The following is a 25,192-nucleotide window of genomic DNA, read 5'->3' as shown; positions in this document are numbered from 1 at the left end:
CCATTAAGGACGAGTAGAGCTGCTGTGATAGCTTACATGTGCAGTGGGAGCAGGTTTTGTGCACTTCTTTTTATTCCTGAGAATATCTTACTTATAATGAGAGGAAAATGAAATTAGTGTTTATTTTAAACTTTTTATCAATACGGCGTTGCAGCAGCACCTTCATGGTACAGTGGTGAACTGAGATTAGAACTGACATCAGAGAGCAAGTGTGTGTGGAAGGCGATAAGAGCGCGACGCACGTCTGGGCCACCTGCCCGTACAGAGAAGGACGTACTCGGCTCTTAGACCATCCACAGTCAGAAAACAAGTTCTCAGCACTATATAAGGGAGAACAAGCTCACAGCAGGCAGTACGGAGGTACAACAAGGTATCAACATGGGCAAGATGCTGCTCCTCACAGGTGAGTATTAATGTGATGCTCAACTGAGTGTGTTGCTTGCAGTGTGAAAGGGCTTCTCTCAAAATCGCTGCTTAGCGTAGGACTCCAAGTCAAGGGAACCTAACCAAGTGGTTCTTAACCTTTTGAATTCTGTGGGCCCCACTTTAACATTATTGGAACCTGGGGACCCCTCTGAATCATTATTGGAATCCAGAACCCCCACTGAGTCATCACTGGAAGCCAAGGCCCCTGGCCCAAAGGTTGTTGATGATTTGAACAGCAAAATTATACACAAAAAAATACAGAATCAGGCATTCCATCAAGCACATACACAAATGATAACACATTTGTATTTAATTCGCAAACAAACATTAATAAAAAAAAAACAATTAATAGGAAGGTTAGAGCTTTTCTAAATTCAGTTGAAGCCACATATTATCGATACTGTATTCTGTTTTATGCACATGCACTGCTCCAGCGAATCAATATGAGGATAGTAATTTAATTTTTAGCTCCCCATTTCAAATTCCTGCACATTTACAGTACATTTTTGAAAATTTCAATTGTATATTTAGCCACTTTATTTATATACACTTTCTAAATCTGTTAATATTATTTAATTTTCTAAGCAGTCACGGACCCCCTGAGGAGGCTTCGCAGAGCCCCAAGTGTCCCCGGACAACAGGTTGGGAACCACTGACCTAACCTATCCAGCCCTGAACATTCCCTTTAACAGTCATTGTTTTTAGTGGGACTACTATTATGGGTTCAATTGAATGTAACCAAAAATACAAGTCCCACAATACATTGATGGGGTAAATGATACACCAGGACTGGTCATACGGTAACCCTAAAGTTATTTAAGTGGGGTTGTGCCTCACACAGGGGACTGTGTTACGTGTTGTTGCCATGTATACTGCTTGCAAAGGTGCTTTTCATTTTTTATATATATATTAGATATTATTATTATTGTGTGTGTATGTTTATAGGTGAGTAACAGTTAATACGGGGAGGTTTCCCACGGGGGGCGGAGTTCTGAGTGTCATGAAATAGAAAACTTGAATAAAGTCAAGTTGTCTATGATATGTAAATCACGTTTTACGTATCTACAATTTTATATTATGTATGCCTCCCAAAATAATCAGCCCCTGCTTTCAACTGATATACAGAGGAGGGAGTAAAGGGGAGTCATGCATAAAAATGCATCTCTTTCCTGTCCAAAATAAAAAAATAACTAAGTAAAAATAGCCTCATGCCACCCACCATTAGCACCTTCTGTGCCTTTCCTTCTCTCTCCTCCAGAGGCTGTGCTCTCTGCTTTCCTGTGCTGGTCTGATAGCACATCCAGGCAAAGCAGCCTGTAAATCCTTTGGGACATAGCAACAGAGGATAACACCTTTTATTAACAATTGTGGCTTCATCATAGGAGCGAGTTACTGGATTGGAATCCAGTTATTCACACTAGTGGTAGTCTACCACAGCCATACATAACAATACAGCAATATAACATAACATAATACACAGAATTATAGATGGGTAACAGTGAACTGTGGGAATGTTTTTCACTGAGGGGTTATGAGTGACATCAAATAGACAAGAGCGAAACTCAAGTTGTTTATGATGTCACTCAGAAGACCGAGGTGTAAAACATCCCTGGAATTCACTTTTCACCCATCTATAATGTTATGATATGTATGGCCCCAAAATCATCTGTCCCTACTTTCAACTGCTGCAGAGTTTAGGAGTAATTGGGGAGCCATACATAGCATGGTCTTTGTTTTTGTTATATATCCATATCCCAAAGGTTACAAGAAAAAAACAAGAGTTGATCTGCCATCCTTTAACAAATCCCACCACCAAACCCCACCACCTTCCCGTCCTCCCTTTCCCCACCTGCAGCTATGCTTTCTGCTTTTAGTTACAGCAGAATACAAGAGCTGTGCTGACAGGCCTGGCCTGGAAGGCCTTTATGACATCACAATAGTGGTTAACCAGCTTTGTAATGAACTGTTGCTATGTCATAGCAGTTCATCATGGTAGTCAGAAACTAAAATAAACAATAGAGGCTCTCTGTGAGAGACACATATAAGATGTATTTATAGTGAAGGATGGAGGACCTTCTCTTGTATCTATGTTTGTAACTGGTTACTGGAAAGTTTACATCACTGACCGCACCCTAATATAGAGGCTACCGAAAACGGACAATGTATACCAACATGGGTGGTTAGCTTTACACTCTGAAGTATGGAAAGCTTTGTTCATATACTTTATTAAAGGTTTGTTCAATCCAAGATTTAGGATGTTCTATGGCTTAAAGCAATTGGCAAAACAGTAACCGTTTTATCAGGCACTCCACATATCCTATTTACCCAGCTCATGACCAATAAATTGTAACTTGTATGCTGGGTGAATAAAAAGGAATTCGGTAGATATTCAGGGCAGGATCTTGGTACCTGCATGGCCTGCCAGTACCCACAAAACGCCAGATGCATCAAGAGAGGGAAGTCACAATTACGAGTCACTTTTCATAACCTTCCGTTTCGGTGCTTCTGCGGTGACATTCAAGAGGGGTAGTAGTTTCTGTATTGTCCTCCGATGACTCAAAGGGTACACAACACTCCGCTGGCATCATTACGGTGCACGCTGCTTTCCTGGAAACGATCAAACCTTTCATATTTAAGCCTGATCAATCCCTGTGTACTTAGTTTGAGTTTTTCCAGGTTGATCATACTGGTAGCCACCCGTGGTCAGTACTGAAACGTGGTGGAAAACAGTATATAAATTTTCGCAGACTATGCTGAGGCTATGGTTGTAGGATTGTGCCCACTTGGCCTGTTTCCTTTTAGGGTAACCACCCGCCCGTTCGTGATGGATTGCTTAACAGACGGCATTTGTCCGTGGTTTAGCCTGTGGGCAAAGGCACAAAAGTTAATATGACAATTTAGTTTCCCTAGCTGGAGTGTGAGGGAGAGGGTCTCTGTGCTCTGATCCCAAGGGAGGGGCAGACAAATAAGAAGCAGGCCTTATTGCCAGGGTGCCTCCTTCCTGAAGGAAATGCAAATGTGAGCAACTGGTAAATCTGCAAATGTTAAGGGGCTGGGGAGTCTGTATTTAATGCCTCTGAAGGAAGGAGTCACTTGAAGCTTTTTGAAGGCAAGATACTTTCTTTTAGAGAGGTATTGTAAGGGTGTTCCAAGCTGAGCTATGGAGTGCAGGGTTTTAATGAACAGTTATACAAAATGTTTGCACTAGGTATAATCTGTATATTAATGAAATCTATAGTTTAGAAGCATCTTTTATGTTTACCCTAAATTCATATGCACATTTTTTGGCAGCCTATATTATGCTGTGTGGAATACATGTTTAAAACAATGACTTGCACATTCACAGTGCTTTAAGGGACCTCTAGACCTCATAGTACTAACAAACATTGGCAAAGCCTATAGCTCTTGTCTATGCAAGAGTTATTGGCTGTGTCAATGTGTTTTAGCCATATTATAAACCAGAGTGGCTGCTGTTCAGCATGGCTAAAAGTTAGTGGCATAGAGGAGAGTGGGTCGGAGTATCGTAGAGTGCAATGGCGAAGAGTGGAGTTGAGTGTTGTGGAGTGGCAGAGAGTGTTGTGTTCAGGAGTGGCATACAGTAGAGAGAACTGGTGTAGAGTGCATTGCAAAGAGAGTTGCAGAATACAGTGGTGTAGAGGTATTGAGTGCAGCTGCATAGAATTCAGTGGCGTACAATGCAGCGACATAGAATGCAGAGGCATAGAGTGGTGCATAGTAGAGTGCGGTGGTGAGGAGTGGTGCAGAGGAGAGTGGCAGGGTGCAGTGGCACAGAGTACAATGGCGTACAATAGAGTGGCAGAATGTGCAGTGGAGTAAAGTGGTGTATAGTGCAGTGGCAAAGAGTGCAGAGTAGACTTGAGTGGCATAGAGTGCAGTGACGTAGAGTGGTGCAGAGTAGAGTAGCATAGAGGGATGCAGTCCAGAGTAGAGTATAGTGCTGTAGAGTGCAGTAGCGTAGAGTGGAGTGATGCAGAGTAGAGTGGCTTAGAGTGCACTGGTACAGAATGCAGTAGTACAGAGTAGAGTGGTGTAGAGTACAGTGGCGGAGAGGGCTGTGTTGCTGAGTAAAGTGGAATATACAGCTGTGGCATGGACTACAGTGGTGCAGAGTAAAGTGCCATGCAGAGCATACATTGCAGTTGCTTAGAGTGCATTGCCATAGAGTGCATTGATGTAGAGTGTAGTGGTGCAGAGTGCAGTGGGGCTGAGTGGCATAGAGTGCAGTGGCGTAGAGTACAGTGGTTTAGAGTACAGAGGCATGGAGTTGATTGTTTCAGAGTAGAATGAAGTGGCGTAGAGTGGAGAGGTGCAGGGTAGGGTGCAGTGATGTAGAGTGGAGAGGTGCAAGATAGAGCACAGTTGCATAGAATGGCATTGAGTGTAATGGCATAGAATAAAATGGTATAGAATGCCTTGGCACAGAGTGCAGTGTTAGAGAGCAAATTAGAGTGATGTACAGAGTATTGGCGCAGTGTTCAGGGGCATAGAGTACAGTGGACTGGTGTAGAGTGCATTGGCGAATGGAGTTGCAGAATACAGTGGTGTAGAGGTATTGAGTGCAGCTGAATAGAATTCAGTAGCGTGGTGTAGTAGCACACTGCTATTACAGACAACAGGTTTTTGATTGAAATGACCGTTACATTGGCACAGACATACAGTTTTACTAATAAAACTAAACAGGTAACAGATGATGATGTGTGGAAATTGCCTCACCCAGTGTAATGATTTGTTTTAATAATATTAAGGTACTTGTCTCCAGCACAGTTCAGAATTAACAAAAATGTGCTTAAATTGTGTTCCTAATTCTGATATATTCTGAAATCCTTGCCCAGTTCATTTAAATGGTGTCATGTGATAGAAAAAACTATTTCCTACACACAGTATCCAGCAATATTGTCCCAAAAATCCTCTCACTTTGAAATCAGAGAAGGAAAAGTAAACACCAAGCTCCCACCGAAGACAGAGCCAGACATTTGACCGTGTTCTTTGAATCTGAAGCAAATGTGATAAGATAAGAACAAAATTTAGAGGCTTTTTTTTTACAGAAAGGGAGCACTCGGAAGGATACTGTAGATAAGGTTTGGAAGGGTTGGACTTAAGCTGGACAGTCTAAAATATATAAAGCCAGCAAATTGAAAACAACGAAGGTGAGTTATAAACCACAAAGCTAATGGCAAGCACTGGGCAGAATGCATTCCCGGGAAGGTTCTCTGAATGTACTTAAAGTTGCAGCCATGGGATACTTTGTGGGGGAAAGTCCAGTATTTTTAGCCCACTCTGTATCTTGCTGAGGTTTGGCCACATCAGTCTCCCAGGTAGTATGGCGAGAAGGCCTGCAGTGGTCTCCAAGTTTCAGGAAAGGTCTGTAAACCCATCTTATCAATTTGACACCAGTCCCTATGGTGTCAGCTTCTGAAATACCTCATGTGGGGTTAGTTAGGACACCATCTTCTTTAGTGACGCATGGTTCATTGCTGAAAGCGGAACAGAAGACCAAAAAGCAAACTGGGCTTGGAGGGACCATGTGTCTCTGCCCAGATTTCCATTGTGCGGATCTGCAGGGAAAATGTAGATATTAATCCCTAGGTATCAAAAGATAACTGGTTCCCAGTTCAGTCTGAGGTCTAATTGTATATAAAGAGGAAAACATTACCATATGTTAAAAAAAACTAATTACATTTTTAAATCTTTCTAATTTTCTTACATTTTGTTAATGCAATTTACATCCCAAATATTTTGAAGATTCTCCATGTACTTTGACACTTAGGGATGGGCCAGATCACTGGTTTGGCTTTTGCTCAATTACTAAACTATTTTAAGACCTGGACAGAGTGGGCAATTGCCTAGCACAACCTTGCAAGGGGTCTGGCCCCTTTTCACCCTTCACAAGCACAAACATCGGACCATTGCACCAGAAGAGTTTGCCTTGTGGGTAGGTGCTGGTTGTTCACCAGTTGACGGTGCCTTTTCTCCCCCGTTAAGACAACTCCCCAGGTGCAAAATACATTCCAACACTCTTGGTGGATCCATCTAGTCTCATTTTCGAAATTGTCCCACCTTGTTCTTCTCTTCCTTATTTATCCAGTTCTTAGAAACAACCCCTAGAAAAATTGCTTTGGATCTCCCTTCTGATCTTAGTTTCATCCTCCTCTTTTAATCTCTTTGATTGGTAGTCTGGGCTCCCAGTTCTGAGATAAATGGAGAGTACCAGATGTACACTCTAGTGCTGTGAGACTACGGACAAGTTATGGGTACCTCACAATCTGATAGGTGCGAGACTGCCGTCCACACTATCTGCTCTGCCTCATTATGTTTTTTTTAAGTTTAAAGTCCACTGGAGGCTAAGGTGAGACAGATTGTTTTGTTCGACTTGTTTGAACTAGCATACATTTACATACCTTAATGTTTCCAAACTGTTTCCGGGGTTTTAACATGTTTAGAAAGATAACCAGAATTTTACTGTCGCTTTCTCTCCAATAAAGATTTAGCAGATTTGGGTACGGGTGAGGGCCTTGACTCAGTGCTGAAGGGCATACATTTACTACTGAACAAGGACGTCTTGTGACACCTGAATGTAGCATAGCAGAAGGCAATTACAAAAAGAGCACAGTGAATTAATAGTGCTATGAAGACAATAGTAAATAAATGCACTGATAACGTAGTGGGGTATGGCATCTCCTTGGATGTGTCAGTAAAACTAATGTTTGTTCTTCAATTTTTGTCCTGAATTTTGACCCTTTGCCCTGAATTTGTGTCCTGAGTTCTCACCCTTTGTCCTGAATTTTTAACAGTCCTGTCCAGAATTTGCCTCCATGCCAGGTGGACACCCTATTTCCTTTCTGATCACGCCAGTGTGTGTCTGTGACTACAATACAACATGTACCCTCGAAAAACGGACGTCACAGCAGAAACAAAACACGCTGTTCCATGTATGATACTGAACAACCTAAAAAAAGACATACCTCATATTTTGTGACCGCTAAACCCATAAAAAACAACATCCATATGTCAGAATGCAATGCCAGAACATTTACATCACTTCCAGTATGTTTCTGCACACCACTGAAAAGATACATCACATCCTGCATGTGGTTCTGAATCACTATAACTATTAATCACTTCCTGAGCACCCCTAAGAAGGTTCTTCGCCTTCATTGTGACTACATCGCCTCCCAAAACAAAGGACTCCACACAACAAGATATGTGAAAAATACATTTATTGCTCTGTGACTGCGCACCCCGGAGTGTAACAGTGTACTTTTAAAAATACCTCACTTCCTGTGTTTGACTGAACATTCCTGGAAAGAAGCATCAGTACTTGTATGTGACCATCGTATAAGAAATTACTGTAGAATGAGCTTTCAATGACTCAATGGTTTGTTAAAGGAACAGTGTCTGTTATGAATGTTGTGCACTATTTCTAAACCACTAATGACCCTTCCTTTCTCCCTCAGGTCTGGCCCTTCTGCTGTCAGTGCAGATGGGTAAGTGGTTCCATTAAAATGTATCATTATCTCACTGCTGGCTCGCCTGTGAAGAGCAGATATTAGCTGGATCCTGTCATTGTGGGCAGTGTATAAATGCAGTCCATGTCTGTGAAGCTGTTAGTTAATTCAGCAGGTGTATCTTTGAGGCAGTTGGAGTCTGCTTCCATGTTCTTAAAGAAGCAAGTAAAACCTTCCAGTCCTTTTGGATAGTTAGTGAATACCATCTCTTGTTTCCTTATGGCAGATAGTAAATTCCAGCTGGTACTTACTGTGGGCACCCAGTTAGATTTTGTGTTCCTGTCGGAGCAATATGTTTAGTGGCTTTGATTGGTAGTTACTGAGATGCAGTCTGGCTCTCTACGGTGCAGTTATGAATGGATGGTGGCTTGTGTCTATGGGATGTTAGTACGTGGCAGGCTGCAGGTCAAATTAAGAGTGCCAGTCGGGGTCTCTATCAGAGAGGTCAGAGAGTACCAGCTTTGGTCTCCTCAGGGCATTCAGCGAGTGCCAGCATGGGTCTCTGTAGGGCAACTAGTGAATGTCAGCTTGTGTTTCTTGAAACTTTTAGGTAGTGGCAGCTTGCGTATCAGGAGCTAGAGGGCAGTGTGAGCTATCAGTATCAAGCTGCAACATCTCACAGTGCTAATTAGTAATATTGCTTTCTTTGATAATGTTTCTTATTTTCACCGCAGGCTCCTCCTTTAAGCTGGTGTGCTACTTTACCAACTGGGCCCAGTACTACCCTGCCCCTGCACTCTTCATGCCTGACAATGTCGACCCTTGTCTCTGTACTCACCTGATCTACGCCTTTGCCACCATGACCAACAATGAGATCGCCACCTTTGAATGGAACGATGTTACCCTCTATGGAAGCTTCAATGGCTTGAAGAACTAGTAAGTGTATATACTAAAATTCTTCCCCTCATATTTCCCCCCACAAGATTTCTCCTTGCGTTTGCCTTTCTGCTTACCTCCAAAACTCTGGGCCCCCTTCTCTATCTCTGTCGCAATTTTAGCCTTAGGCCTGCTCCCTGCCTCGACCCGACTTCCGTCCTTCCTCTTCCTCTCCATAGTCTTCAGGACTTCTGCATGCTTCACCATTATTGCTGTATCTGCTGGTCACGAAGACCATTCCCTGCAAATGTTAACAATCTGCTTCTATCACTTTTTAGTTCTCTGCCCTAACAGTGATTGATAACATTTTGAAGCATTCATAAGGTGGTATGACGTTGCTATTTAGATCACCTCAATATAGAAATGGACTTGTGTTCAAAGTGTGTTTTCAACATAGGTGCTCTTCAAAAAATGCACTGTCTGAAACTCTGATTTGTGCTCAGTCACTAAGGCTAGCCTCTGAGTCATCCCAAAACCACAAAACTGCTGCAGAAATATCCTTGTCACAAGGGCCACAGTTCACAGTGAAAACTAATATATTTAAAACTCATTGATATTAATATATCAAAAATTCTCTCCAAAAGAATAATTTGCTACACAATATTGCACGTTTTACTGGCATTGTGTTTCATTTGATGTTAGATGTCTCATAGTTGGCATAGGTTTATTGAAATGACCATGCACTGTAACATCACCAGCCAAAGTGTTATATGTGACATAACTCAACAGTGCTGAAGTTATGAACAATAAAAACTCAGTCTACAAGATCAACTTAACAAATTCACTCTTATGTTGATACCGCGTAATTGGAATATGTTTTATACCTAATGTAAAGCACAGAAAAAAGCACCAACAAAATTTCCAACTCAATTCCTAAACGTAAACCTAAACCTAGTCCAAAGCCTAACATCAGCTACGACTTTAAACCTACTCCCGACACACTCCTAACCATCACTATAAACCTATCCTAATGCTTAATCTAGGTGTACGCCAAAACTTCAACCTACTACTAATTTGATGTTTACCTTTCCTATGGTTTGCTAAATGTTAATTTCACTGGAACATTTTCTGTACTTTCAATTAGATAATTTGACAGATAACCATTTTGCCAATATCTGCAGATACACTACATGAAAAGAATACCAAGTCAGAAAACAATCAGTTTTAAAAGTGATACAAAGGCAATAACCAAAGATAGTTAGAGGTTTACTCATTCATATCCTCTTTTATTCGCAGTAACCCAGAACTGAAAACGCTCCTCTCAGTTGGTGGATGGAATTACGGAACATCAGGGTAAGACATCGGCAAACTTGTTTCAATTATTTGTTTAGAGGTATTCTGAAGTAAAAATCCTCTGTAGCGCAGGTGCTTTCAAGTTGCAGTATTAATTGCAAGAGGGGACTTTAGAAACAAAAAAACAAGTAATGGATGAAAGCTTTTGGGAAGGGTAGCAAATCATTAATGTATTTTATTTCAAATCAATTATACAACAGGAACTTTCTAATAGCCTGGTGTGCTGGCATTGGCCTCTCCCTTAGATTGAGTGCTACAGTGGCCTGCACCAGTCGCAACTTGTCGTTAAAATAGCTACCTATATATTCAATGAAAAAAGCCAAAGATTAAAACTTTGGTTTGTATAGAAGGAGTAACATATTGCTAACTATAACAAACATAAACATATACAATCATTAAAAAATGTAAAGTTATAGTTATAACTTACATTATGCACCAAAAATTGAAAAATGTATATGGCACATCCTCTGTTAATATTGTAATTGAATTCCGCTAGAAGCAACAGTTTTGAAAAAATCTGAACATTTTGAAATTTATGTGGGGAAAACACTAAATCGATAACTATACAGCAAACACTCTAGCCAGAGAACCATATAAATCAACTGACCCTTACCATTGCCTACTGATGTATCAAAAATGTACTTAAGAAACCTAATCAAAGCCTACATATACTAATTTCAGTCACAGACCAGTGATAGATGCTGTTTGAAGAAATCTGTTTTGTCAGGGTAACGGACCCAAAATAAACATATGATATCAAAAATACACATCGTAACATGCAATATGATCCAATATTCCCAACCCAGGAGTTTCTGATGATATTTACAAACTACCTGGCCTTCCATCTCATGGTTTATAATGTTGCAAGAATACCTCAGTGGCAATATTGGACCATATTGCAAAATTACCAGTCAGGTATAAAACTATGCATATATATATATATATATATATATATATATATCAAAGTCTCCAATGACAAGATCGAGAGCATGATCTCTCTGAAGCTGATCACTTTGGGTGCTATAAAGCATCTTGAATTGGTATCAATAGCTGAGAAATAGATTTAGCTTGGCCTCATCTAGATTACTCTGTTGTCAAAGTCAGGTTTCTATGTAAGCAAAGCATGCCCATATTCAAATAATTCTGACTACATTCAAAAGGGAAAAAGGGATAATCACTGGTTGAACACAGCATTGTTGATGCACTGGTGGCCTGTGTCAATTGTATATTAATGTTAGAATATCCATTCACAGCTGGGTTGATGGGCATAATCAGAAATGAGCAGTGAGGTGTCCCTCTCAGTGTATAGTTGAATGGCCTGGATGCACAAATCAAGTCACCAATACTATAAAACATGACTCTATCTGTTTCTGTTTAATCTCCTCTAGATTCAACACTATGGTGTCCAGTCCTCAAAACCGCCAGACCTTTATTACCTCCGTCATCAAGTTTCTGCGTCAGTATGGATTTGATGGGTTGGACATAGACTGGGAATACCCTGGTGATTCGGAGAGAGGCAGCCCCCCACAAACACAACAACAATTCTCTGTTCTGCTGCAGGTATGGGCTTCTGGAACAAGCCAATCACCCTTACAGGAGTCAGGACAAACAGATTAAATACCCTTCGAGATCAGTGAATCCATTTTTACAGTAGTCAACAAATGTCCTTCTAAAAGGCGAAACACAACGGGCACAAAACACATGAAACAATGTGGCATGTCATTCTTGGGCATGTAAAGCTCAAGGGTGAAGTCATCCACTCCTCCCGCTCCACATGTCCCATATATATGAACCAAATGAACAGACATTGAGGGCAGTTATGGACTCCCAGTTGCACATATTCTTCCTATTTCCCAGATATTTGCTATACCATAGAACCTACTAAATCACTGTCTTTGTTTTTATACTAATATTAGCAGCTTTTCAAAGTATGTTATTAATTTTACCCTACTGGTCCTGTCAATTGTTGCTTCCATGCGTTACATCACATTTCCAACAAATAACTTTCTTATGTTAGTTCTCTGTCTCTACCAACATCCGTTTGTTCTGATGCATAGTCCTGTTGTAAGGTCTGTCCCAATCACCTTGATGAGACAGCTATTATTATTATTTTTTCTTTCTTTTTTATTATAAAGTGTGAGGTCATTTCCCTGTGTCCTGAGGCGGTCAGTTTCTGAGCAGTATCCATGGGTTTACCACGGACATCCAAGGACCTCAGGCATTATAGCACTTCAATTAGATGACCAGTTACTTTCTTTGGATTCTTGACTTCCAAGAACAGTCATGGTTTACTTCACGAGTTGGTAGTGGATTTGAAGTTTAGGTAGAGTATGACAGTCATTACCCATAATGAAATCAATATCCCAGCAGAGCAATTATTTCTAAAAAGAAATAGTTGTTTTTATCTACAAGTATGTAATGTAAGGGAGCTACAATTAAGCATACCAATTGAATTCAGAAGATCCAAGCACATTCTGGAGCCTACCTATGATCACAGAAGGTTTCAACTGCTTTACAAATCTAACCATGAATTCTGGAAATTACACAAATATCGCTATCACATTTATAACTGAGATCAGTGAGACCCTTCATCAATATTCTGTCTTCTGGCAAGCCTGGAGACCATGTTCAATGTATTGGTTGCAAGTCAAGCAATGTGTGAAGTTTTGCTGCAGTTTAAGATTTACCTACAGATTCAAGAGAGCTAGCTGAGTTGGTCTGAGTTAGTGATGAAAACATTGTCACAAAATTCAGTAGTCCACAGCTTAAAAGCAAGCTTGATGCAGCCTTACATAGTTAGGGATACTACTGGTGGTCTAGTGGTTGGTGCATGGGGTGATCAAACACAGTACAGGTAGACACGTTTCTGTCCCAATTGCTTGTGGGAATGTTGCAGGTGGCTTTTATGCTATGCTAGGAGATAGATTACCAGACATGGCCACATTCTGGTGTACCAAAACTTTAGGGAACCCCTCTATTTAGGTAATGGCTGGTTGAGATCAATATATTTAGTTGCAGAAGCAACCATGGGACCAAGGGCTTCTACTAAGAACTAAGTTACAAGTTTGGCTTTCGGTTAAACAATATTGGGACTTCAAAAATACAAATCTCATGAAATATTATATCATAGGATGATGGATTAAATGGTTCTGAATAAAGGCATCCAGTGTAAGACAATTAAACATTTCCCTTGTCTCAGTGTGAAGATCAATGACTTCTTTTGCTCCCTTTTGGGCTACTGGGCAGGGGTGGACTAAAGGACTGCAAAGTTAGAGAGGGCAAGGGTCAGTGCAGTCTAACAGACAGGTGCAGCCCTTCAATGGATCGGGTATGTCCATGACCCTCAGCTGATGTAATTAGTAAATTAGTTTGAAAATCACCAGTCCCATTCTAGATGTTCGTGGCTCCTGGGCATGCTTTCTTCCTTAAGTTATAATCCACCAAGAGGTTCACTGGGGCCTATGCTTGTCCTATAGGTTAGGAAAGCAAGTCTAACAGCTCCACTTTCACACAACTGTAGCAGAAATTCTCCAGCACAATAGGCTTGGCTCTAGCCTTTAGAAAAAAAGCAACATGAGGCCAGGAGAGATATCAGGCACCATTCGCACTTGTTGCTGCAAAGTGTAACTTTGTCTCCTCAATCTCACCATGAGACACCAGATCAATGTTGTCACCTCTGCCTGCTTTCACATACTTCACATGCCCAGTAGAATCATCAAATGGCTCCCTCCTAACACCAGAAAGACTTTCACCCAAGCCCTCATCACAAGCAGACTGGACTATGGCAATGTCCTCTTCGATTGCATTTCTGCACACCTGCTACAGAAGCTGCAAACCATCCAAAATGCTGCTGTCAGACTTATCCTCAACATTCCTCACTACACGCACATCACACTTCATCTCTGAAAACTACATTGACTCCCCATTCTGAAATACTGCCAGTTCAAGATACTCACCCATGCCTACTTCCACCATCATTTTCACTGCCACCAACAAACCAGGAACCTCTGCTGTGCATCACTCGCACTCGCCCACAACCCCCATATCCACAGAAATAAGACAGGAGGTAGGGCTTTCCCTTGCCTGGCAGTCAAATCCTGGAATGACCCCCCTGAGCACATCAGGGCAGCCACATCACTTATGGAGTTCTGCGAGAAATTGAAAACTTGGCTCTTCAACTGATCCTACTTGCAGAACCAACCCCTACTCAGTGCCTGGATACCCTCATGGGTGACAAGTTTTGCACTCTACAAATCCACATTACATTACATCCCAAAGTATCATGATTACTAGATCAAGGCCAGGGCCCATGAGAACGTTAAAGATCTTCGAAAATAATATTTCAGAGCAAACCAATACAGGGTTTATCTTAACTGGCGTTTCTTCATTGGAGGGGAGGGGTGAAGCACCAAATGGTCAAAGTACTGTATATTTGAGACACACATTAGCTATCCTCAGAAGGGTCGTTCATGGTAGTAAGCAGTTTCCTGTACAACATATAAGGGTAAGCCACAGATGGCTTTAGTGATGTTTAATAGAGTGGGCACTGGCCTCAGGACTAGGAGGGGCTACAATATTATAGGATAGATATATATTGATACTTCTACCCTGGGAGCTTAGAAGTCTTGGCCACTTCTTCCTTTCAGTAGATCTGCAGACTCACAAAGAGAAATGCAGATATCCCCAATTCCCTTAATATAGAGTTTTGCAGAGTGAGCCTACATGTAGGTTACCATGTCCACCTGGACAAAGACAACCTGACATGGAACCTCCGTCTCAAGCTGCACTAGGAACTACTACAAAGAGTATGATCGCAAGCTCGCACATGCTAAAACCCACAACATGCATTCAGGCATAATTAAAGATAAAGGAACCTAGTAATGGGAAAGTGAAAGGATTTCTACAAGGAGGGCGGAAGGCATCTCCTATGGCTACAAGTAACAAGACCACCAGCCACCAGTTTTCCCATAACCCAGTGATGGAGTAAGAAATCTTGTGGTTGGAGAACACTTCTGGATACTAATTGTTCATGAATGTATTTTGCTGTGAAGGGGTAGCAGAACTAAAGTTGGCAACACCCCCAGTTGACTCAAATATGTTCAATTCACTAAAGGGGAAAGGCACAAATCAGGCAAAAGAGAAAAAGAGGATGGGAGTTGTTAGAAATGGGGTGTCTTGTTGGCAGTGGTTTGTACCAGTCCAAGTAGGGATCCTCATTCTATTCAGGGGAAGGGAGCCACCCAGCTAAGATAACCACTGCTCACCCCCTTGGTAGTTTGGCATGGGCAGTCAGGCTTATCTCAGAGGCAATGTGTAAAGTATTTGTACACACACACACACACACACAGTAACACAGTGAAAACACTACAAAAAGACTCTGCACCAGTTTAGAATAATAGCCGATATCTATCTGAATAAAAAAAGACCAAAAGGACAAAAATCCAACATATACAAGCAAAGATACAAATTTTCAAAGATTAAATCTCAGGAAAGCTCTTAGAAACGCTCCAACTGGGGCTTACAGGACGTCTTGACGGAGTTGTTACCAACAGTCCAACGTCAATTGTGAGGGAGTGTGGGCGGTCACGGAGTCGCATGGACCCCAGGTGCAGTACCTTTGGAAAATGAGGAAACAAAGATGTTGCACGGAGTCGGGGAGGCGAGACATCGCCGGAGCCGATGCGTTGTTGGTTCCTTACTGCTACCGGGGAGGTGAGGCATTGGTTCCTTACTGCTATGTAGTAGGGGTGATGTGGCGTTGGTGGAGAGGCATCGGTTCCTTACTACCTGGCAGGGTTGATGAATCTAGCAGGTCAAGAAATGGGGAGTCGACTTTGCGGTGTCACAATCACATCACAGGGCTACAGGTGCTACAGCGGAGTCTGACTTGGGTGTCCCAGACGTCAAGGACAGGGCACTCAGAACTCACCTGTGGTGGGACTTCGATGGTGCTGCAGCAGCGTCAGGCCTGCGGTGGTGGTCGAAGCTTTAGGAGCAGGATGTAGAAAGCAAAGTCCAGTCATTCCACTCCCAGGACAGAACAGCAGCAGGACAGCACAGCAAAGCAACAGGCAGAGTGGCAGTCCCTCCTACAGCATCTACCTCTTCGTCCTGGCAGAATGTCCTCAGTCCAGAAGGATTCTAAAGTTGTGGTCATTTCTGCCTTTGAAGTAAGCAAACTTCAAAGGAAAGTCTTTGTATTGCACAAGACCCTGCCTTTCCTACCCAGGTCCCAGACACTCTCCAGGGGGTTGGAGACTGTTTTGTGTAAGAACAGACAAATCCCTATTCAGGTGCAAGTGTCAGCTCCTCCCACCACTCTAGTCCAGGAAGACCCATCAGGATATGCAGGGCACACATCAGCTCCCTTTGTGTGACTGCCTTGAATGAATTCAAAAACAGCCCAACTGTCATCCTGACCCAGACGTGTATTTCACAACCAGGCAGAGGCACAGAATGGTTAAGCAAGAAAATGCCCACTTTCTAAAAGTAGCATTTTCAAACTTACAATTTAAAAACCAACTTCACCAAAAGATGTATTTTTAAATTGAGTTCAGAGACACCAAACTTCATAGCTCTATCCACTCCCAATGGGAATTTTTGGACCTGGCCCTTTTAACTGGTTCACCCCCTGACTTTTTGCCTCCTTCCTCCTATTTTTTTTTTACCTCTCGCTGTTGGCTCTAGGACTCTAAGCACTTTATCACTGCTGATCAGTAATAAAGTGCAGGTGCTCTCCCTTCTAAAGTTGGTATGATTGGCTTATACCTAATTGGCATATTTAATTTACCTGTATGTCCCTTGTACTGTGAAACCCCTATGCCCAGGGCCTGTAAAGTAAATGCAACCAGTGGGCCTGCAGCGCTGCTTGCACCACCCACTGAAGTAGCCTTTCAAACCTGTCTCAGGCCTGCTAGCTCACGGCCTGCGTGTGCAGTTTTCTGCCACAGGGACCTGGCATCTAAATGTACTTGCCAGGCCCAGAACTCCCCTTTTTCCTACATGTAATTCACCCCTAAGGTAGGCCCTAGCTAGCCCTATGGACAGTGTGCTATGTATGTAGAAGGCAGGACATGTACCAGGTTGTGTGGCCTGTCCTGGTAGTGACAAACAGCCTATTTGGTTTCTCACTGCTGTGAGTGCTGCCTTCTCATAGGATTGCATTGGAAATGTACTGCCTTATGTCTACGGGGTATTGTCTGATTTATGAGGGGTAGCGTAGGCATGTTTGGTAAGGTTGTAATGGTAGTGAGAAATGCTGCTTACTGGTGTAGGTGGATTTTTTATTACTATTAAAGAAATGCCGTTTCTAGAAAGTGAGCCTTTCTTTGTGCTTATGACTCTGGTGTTTTGCAGCTTAACTCCAATTCACTTCTGGGCAGAGTGACAGTTGGGCTTTTGCATACTTTTCAGACAGCCTGTACACAGGGAGGGTGGAGGTATCACAGAGGTGCATCTGCAAACTGAATAGGCTTCCTAGGCTGAGAGAAGGGAGAGGCGGAGCACACAGCATTTGTAAAGGCTGTGCTCTGGCCTCACACAAAAGGGTCACTTACCCCCAACTGATGTTAGGAGCCTGTACTGGAGGAGTGAGGAGACACTCCCAGAACCAGTTATAACTGGTTGGAACCTCCTCTTCCCTTCTTTGTTAACACACTGTAAAACTGAATATACGTACAGGGGAATTTTCCCCACAATTAGAGACACTTTGGAACTTACTGGACAAAGAATGCTGGAGGGACTCACCAGGAACCGCCTTGGACTGATGTTGCTGCTGTGCTGACCTGTGACCTGCTGGATCATTAGGAGAGACTGCCATCTGCCTGCATTCCCCTTGAGCTGGCCTGCTACTGGGCCCTACCGCCCTGTGCTCCATGATCCTTTGTCCCCCATGGCCTAGGTGCTGTGGCCCTGGACCCCTGCAACAAGCCCATAGTGCCTGGAGAGCACTTTGCCATCTTTTCCTGAAGCGCTTTGAAAGCGATTCCCTTGTGGTGCATTTTTGCACTTGAAAGAGCTTGCAGGAATGTTGCACGCTTTGAGGAGCGCGTTATATCCTGTGCCGCCAGGGCACGAGGGGGAGAAGACCAGATGCTGCTGGGTCCTGAGACGTGCCCTGGGGGAAGGGCACAGAAGGAGGCGTCCCTGGGGCACGAGCAGGCACCCACTTGTGTGCAGATCACAACCGCAGCCCGGTGGGCCAGTTTTCTGCCTTTGGAAGCCGGGCAGCAGGGAAGGAGTCCGCATCGGATGCTCCCTGCTCCACCTGCCCCCTTAGTTGTTGTGGACGGGCAGGAGGGGAAGGAAGCCTCATCAGATGCCCCCGCACCGCAAGGTCTCCCCGGTCGGACCCCGCGAGAGTCAGGTGAGGCCTGGCCCCCATCTGTGGCCCTTGTTTGCTGGCTTTGCCCCCCCCTCTGGAGGGCCAGTTGAGGCCCTTGGAGGGGTCCGTTATAAAAACCAGAGACGGGTGCATGTCACCCCCTTACCCCCAAATCATCGCGACGTCCCGGTTTTTGCACAGTGGAGCGTCGTGGGCCCCCTTTGTTCTCTTCTTTGCATTGGAAGTGCTTTTCATCATTAAAACAGGTACTTTGAAAGGACATATATAATTCTTATGTTCCTAGTATGGACATTATTGATTTATATGATAACCTGCCTAGTTTTATGATGTGTTACATATAGGTGTTGAAGCTCCTTTTATGGGCATGACATGCTGATATGTTTTATGACTTGTCATGTGTTTTATAATGTTCCTGATATGGGCATTTATGATATTTTTATGACAAGTACATTTAATTAGTAATGTGATTCTTATGTTGCAGAATAATAAGTAACCTGTGTGTTATGTGTGACTACTGTTGATTCTGCAAAGTAACTATTGTGTAACGAACGAACGAACAATTATTAGACCAAACACAACATATCAGTAATACCCTGCTACTCAAGCAGTTGTCAGAACACTGCTTGAGTAGCAGGGTATTACTGATATGTTGTGTTTGGTCTAATAATTGTGTTGTGTACAATACAGTTTATTTTCATATAACTTGGTGTTGTGTTTCCTTTGTGGTGTGGATAGTGGGTCACGTGGGTTGTGTGTGTTGTGCAAATGCTTTACACATAGCCTCTGGGATAGGCCTGATTGCTTGTGTCAAGCTATCAAGGGGGTATGCAGGGGTTATCTTGGACGTGTAACTCCCTTGCCCTGACTAGAGTGGGTGGGTTCTGCCTGGCTTAGGTGCATACCGTAGCCAAACAGAAACCCCATTTCTAACAGGAAATTACACTTCAAATATATTTCAAGGCAATTCTCATGATAACCTATATGGGAGATGAGATTTGCAGTAGTGAAAAAGGAATTTAGCAGTACATGTCCTACCACTTATAGACTGCACTCTGTCCAAGGGGCTGCCTTGGGCCTACCTTAGGGGTGACTTACATGTAGTAAAATGGATAGTTTGGGCCTGGTAAGTGGGTGTACTTGCCAGGTCGAACTGGCATTTAAAACTGCACACACAGATACTGCAATGGCATGCCTGAGACAGGCTTGCAGGGCTACTCTGTGAGTCACACAATCAGTGATGCAGGCCCACTAGTAGCATTTGATTTGCAGGCCCTGGGTACATATAGTGCACTTTACTAGGGACTTACTAGTGAATCAAAGATGCCAATCATGGATGAACCAATCACCAGTACCATTTAGACAGAGAGCCCTTGCACCTTAGCACTGGTCAGCAGTGGTAAAGTGCCCAGAGTCCAAAAGCCAGCACAAATGTAATCAAGCACAGGATCAAAAACTGGAGGTCAGAAGCAAAAGAACAGGGAAACCCTGCAGAAAGGGACATTTACAATAGGATGGCACACTTTTCTCAAGACATGATGGTGAATTTCGAACACGTCATGTCTTTGCAAACCTAGATGCACATATAAAAAGACATTTCCTAATAAATTTACCATGGTGTTCAATGAAACATACCATTATCTAGGTAGTGCTGCAACAGAAATATTTAAAAGCTATCCTTTCATCCTGCATATCATATTTCAGGGTCTGACTATGAATTTTGTTTAATTTAAGAGAGATTTGGGACATTTACAAATTGGTGTAACAGATGCACATTATTCATGGGGGGAAACGAAGGGTGAAATGAGTAAAAGCATGCAAGTGGGTGTTTATTGATTGCATTTTTACCAGATTTCATTAATTTTGGGTTGTACTGCTCATATCATAATGAATGGGATTCAAACTTTTGTACATTGTCAATTGACCCGCCATTCGCCAGTTTAAATAGACCTATGAACATATGGTGCAATGGAACAAAACATTTTACAAAACAAACTACCACCTATGTGGACAAATATTAGGATATTTTAGGGCCTGACAGGAAAATAAATAATGCCGGGATATCAGCCAGAGAAACAATGTATTCCGGTGATGGTCACAGCATCAGTGTGACAGAGGTTGTCTTTAAAAACATCCAGGAAAAGTAACTTGGATCCATACCTCTCCTCAGAACCTTTGTGAGCATACACAAACCTGAACTTGGAGCCACTGGTGGCTTCTCTACAACCAGGTATAAACATACAGGAAAGTGAACTAAGCCTCACACAATCATTTTTAAGGCCTGCTCAAAACGAAGGTCAAATATCATCCATAGACCGTTGCACAGTAGCAGTCCAAACAAGAGTATAGCCTGAGAACTGCAAATGCATGGTCCCAAAAATAGAGGCTTACCGCTGCCTTTCTTGTCTTGTAGGAAATGTATGACGCCTTTGTGCAGGAAGCCACCCAGAGCAACAAGCCACGACTTCTAATATCTGCTGCTGTATCTGCTGGAAAATCCACAATTGAGTCTGGGTACCAGATCCCACAGCTGTCTCAGTGAGTATACAGGGGAATCTTTTCCACCCCAACGCCAAAGGCACAAAAGACATTTTAAGGACCACATTTTATTTCCTTGATTGTCCCAATGCATTTTTTACCACATAGCACAATTGTCAGTAAAATCTGCTTTGGAATACTTTAACATAACAAATATCTTTTAGTTGAAACAATCCCTATAAACAACTGTTAAACAGAGATAAAATTTAGAGTTACAGTATTTGCATATTAATGATACATACATACATATATGAACCCATGATGCTAGTATAACAAACTTTAATTTGTAATTTGCACTTTCTATAAAAAATCAAGCATCCACTAATTCCATTATCTGGGTTTATCAGAAATGGTCATTGGTTTGTTAGAAGCATTTACTCTCATCTCCCCTAAAAATGTGCATATACATTCCTCATGCTAGTAGACCATTAACAAAGATCAGCAAATTAAACACATTCAGAATGTCCTGTTTGTGTTACAGGTACCTGGATCTGATCAATGTGATGACCTACGATCTCAGAGGCTCCTGGGAAGGCTTCACCGGAGAGGACAGTCCCCTTTACCAGGGCCCTGCTGATCAGGGAGATTACATCTACTTCAATGTGGTAAGGAGATAGACCAAATTTAGATGAGACTTTAGATATTGTGGTGGCTTGAGCACAATTGAGCTACAGCTCATGATGTCACAGGAGTCCCTCAGTCTGGCATTCCAATAGTCCCAGGTGATTCCCTCGACCTAAGACTACACTCTATAGAAATGGAGGATTGGTAGGTTTGTGCTAGCTCCGATTATCTCTTGGATTTCTCATTCCAGGATTATGCCATGAATTACTGGAAGAACAATGGCGCTGCACCAGAGAAGCTGATGGCTGGGTTTCCCATTTATGGCCGTACCTTTACACTGACCAACCCCTCCAACAATGGCCTTGGAGCACCAACATCTGGAGCAGGCACAGCAGGTCACTACACCCAAGAAACTGGATTCATGGCATACTTTGAGGTAATCACTGACAAAGAGGATTATACCTGGAAAAATACATTTCCTATAATAGCCATTTTTAACATGAATACCATATTTTGACATTCTTAATTTTCAGTCCAATAATAGTTTTTAATGTGATAATAGCCCTCGTTACTAGTGTTTAGCCTGTTGAAATGATTTCTAACCATACCTTCCCAAGAGCTTCTTGTCAGCAGTCATGAAGTTGTAATGAATATGACTGAGATGCTTACAGAGAAGATAATACAATTCTAAGCAAATCTATGCATTATCCAGAGCAAGCCCATAGAGCTTTACTAAGACATTCCAAGCTATCTCCACAGCAATTTCTTGATGCAGCTTACTCAGATATCAAATTCCAAGAGCATGGTCAGGCCCTAGGGATGATATTCTATAAGGTCATTGGCTTTGTGAAACGTGTTTTGATGGGCATGATGTATAAAAATGCAATTTTGCATTTCTTAAATAGTGACTTTATAGAAATGGCTATTTAAGAAATGCAAAATGCTATGTACAGAGATACACATTTCTAAATAGTGAATCCTACAAAGTAGCAATTGCTATTCGGAAATTGGTATTAAGAAATCCCATTGCATTAGTCAATGGGACGGTTTTGCATTTTCTGAATAGCGATTTCTTATTAAGATTAAGAAATCGCTATTTAGGAAATACAAAACCAAGGATGGCAAAGGGTAAAATGTCCACTTGGTGCCCACCAAACACATGGGTGCACCTGTAGAGCAAACATATGCCTAAGAGGCATGTGCGCTCCATTGCAATTAAAATAAACCACCTTGGGGTGCTTTTTGAAATTGCACCTGGTTACCACCAACTTCAAGTCGATGGTAATTGCATCTCTGAAATGCCCAAGTCGCATTTAGGAAATGTTTTGTACATCAGAATAGGAATCACAAATATTCTATTTGTGATTTTCTATTCCGGGAATCGCAAATTGCGGTCAATACTGATGCAAAGTGAACATGCAGATAGCAAGAACATTTCATAAAGCTGGCACAGCCTGTATAGAAGAAAACATTGTTTGTGTGTCTCGGCCATCTAATTTCACCAAACATGTTTTTGGTCTCTCAGATTTGCGATTTCCTAAAGGAAGGGGCCACTGTGGTATGGAACAGCCCCCAGGCAGTCCCTTATGCCTACAAAGGAAGTCAATGGATCGGCTACGACAACCCAAAGAGTTTCCAGCTGAAAGTAAATGTTTTTCTCTCTGTCACTTGTCTTCTCTTAACACTTTCCCTCTAAATCTTTCATTTCGTCTTTGTCATTTAAGTCTTTCAAATCTCCTGCCCTACCACTATGCTGCCTAATTCCTTGCACTATGCCGCCCACCAAAAGAGCCTTGAATCTTTCCTCTTTTATAGTCAAGCATTTGCTTTTTTTCATTGGTCATTCTTCACTCTAAACTCACGGGTCAAATACTTTCGGGTTATCACTAAAAGCCCAGATTAATCTGTAATCTCAAAGTGGTACAACGTGTATTTTATTCGCTTTCAACAGGCTGAGTGGCTGATGAAGAATAACTTTGGGGGCGCCATGGTCTGGGCTATCCCTCTTGATGACTTCAGCGGCAAGTTCTGTGGGCAAGGGCCATATCCTATGATGAACACTCTGAAGTCTGCCTTGGGAATCAACTCCCCGAGTAAGTGACATTTTAGAGACCATACTCAGCAAATGCAAGTAACTGAAAACAGCTGAGGCAGGATAGAGTTTTTTTTAATCATTTTGAAGTGCAGCATTATAAGGAATAAACTCCATTTGTGGAAATATCAATTGCTGTTTCTAACACAGTTATAATTTATTCTCAGATTGCAAATCGCCAGCTATCACTGTGGCTCCGGATACAGCAGCACCGACTGCAGCTCCTGGCGGAGGAGGTGGCAGCAGCAGTGGTTTCTGTGTCGGTAAAGCCAGTGGCCTCTACCCCAACCCAAACAGCAAGAATGGCTTCTACAACTGTGTGAATGGGAAGACCTACTCGGAGTCATGCCAGACTGGCCTGGTCTTTGATGCAAGCTGCTCCTGCTGCAACTGGCCATGAAGGCAACAAAAATACAGCAATCAATGTGGATGAGAAAAATAACTAATTAAAAACATGAAACACTTTGATTCAAACGAGAGAATTTATTTAATATCCGTGGTTGTATATGCAAAACATAGTATACTGGGAGAGATGGGGAAGATTTAAAAAATGCATAGGAAAACAGCATACAAAAAGGGCAAAAAAATCAGGATTAATACTTTTTCCAAAAAGATAGTAAATCATTAACATCCATCAGAACTGACATCTAGATACCAGCTCAGAAGTCTCATCAACTGCACAAATAGCTGCTAAAAAAAAGAGCAGAAGAGCAGCAATGATGTTTATCACTCTAGTCACTCATGGCTCGCTCCACCTCAATTTATCCCATAATTTCTGTCTGACCTCTTGAGAGAGACTTTGCCCATCACATATACGTGAATAATACAAATCAGCATTACTTTGTTATTACAGTTTTATGCACAAATCGCGCCAGATCAGAGGTCAAAGCACTGTGCTCAGTTGTGATAGCCAGATTAAAACTTCATAGCCTAGAGACACAGCCAATGAGGTCTTTTCCATCAGACATTCCCTGGCTGTTGTAGGGAGATTTGCTGAAGTAGGAGGATACAGTAAGTTAAAACATTAAGCCATTTAATAGTGTTGGAGACCAATTTTCTTCTCAAATGTATGCTTCTGCATTGCAGATATGCAAGCAGTCTGAGCCAGCCCTTGCACATTCATGTTGTGGAAGTAATCAAGGCAAAATAAAATTGTACTGTGTTCAAATGACTTTTTACACAAGATTAAAGAGGGATGAAGATGTGATGAATTGTTACATTTATATAGACACTGATCAAGCCACAGCACTAGGGCTTCCCAGAGTATTGTGGTGAATCCAATTTAGTTTTTATTGGGACTCAGAAGATCAGATTAGCCCTTTGGCTTGCAGTCCTGTGCCCCTGTCACCTAGGGACTTTTCACCTGCTTAGCTTGCTCTGTTTTAGTCCATTTATTTTAATTGCCGCCTCTGCCTCTTTATCAATTGCTTCGGAACATACCTGTGTCACGGGTCCTATATGATCTGTACAATACATCTCACACGGACAAGGTCATTAGAGGGATTCCTTCCAGATGCCGTCTACACTGCACATCAC

General features: G+C 42.3%; 1 protein-coding gene across 1 annotated transcript; it reads left to right on the top strand.

Moving 5' to 3' along the window:
• The first annotated feature begins 338 nt into the window (after window positions 1-338).
• Window positions 339-24,130, top strand: LOC138301964 (acidic mammalian chitinase-like). The gene is made up of 11 exons (XM_069242407.1): window positions 339-403; window positions 7,902-7,931; window positions 8,627-8,828; window positions 10,065-10,121; window positions 11,510-11,681; window positions 20,876-21,000; window positions 21,482-21,605; window positions 21,815-22,000; window positions 23,090-23,209; window positions 23,516-23,657; window positions 23,824-24,130. Exons 1-11 carry the CDS (start codon window positions 379-381, stop codon window positions 24,054-24,056), a joined length of 1,416 nt encoding a protein of 471 aa, XP_069098508.1. The 5' UTR covers window positions 339-378; the 3' UTR covers window positions 24,057-24,130.
• Window positions 24,131-25,192: the final 1,062 nt, after the last annotated feature.

Source organism: Pleurodeles waltl, chromosome 6, assembly GCF_031143425.1.
Source record: "Pleurodeles waltl isolate 20211129_DDA chromosome 6, aPleWal1.hap1.20221129, whole genome shotgun sequence".
Taxonomy (NCBI): Eukaryota; Metazoa; Chordata; class Amphibia; order Caudata; family Salamandridae; genus Pleurodeles; species Pleurodeles waltl.
The sequence above is the reverse complement of the archived record's forward strand: the minus strand, read 5'-3'. Positions and strand labels throughout refer to the sequence as shown.

What these genes read in the sequence shown, in the direction of transcription:
- LOC138301964 (XM_069242407.1), top strand. Translation starts at nt 379, where the DNA reads ATGGGCAAGATGCTGCTCCTCACAG. An exon ending in TTCAATGGCTTGAAGAACTA is followed by an intron (nt 8,829 to 10,064) that starts GTAAGTGTATAT and finishes TTTTATTCGCAG; the next exon opens with TAACCCAGAACTGAAAACGC. An exon ending in CTTGGGAATCAACTCCCCGA is followed by an intron (nt 23,658 to 23,823) that starts GTAAGTGACATT and finishes ATTTATTCTCAG; the next exon opens with ATTGCAAATCGCCAGCTATC.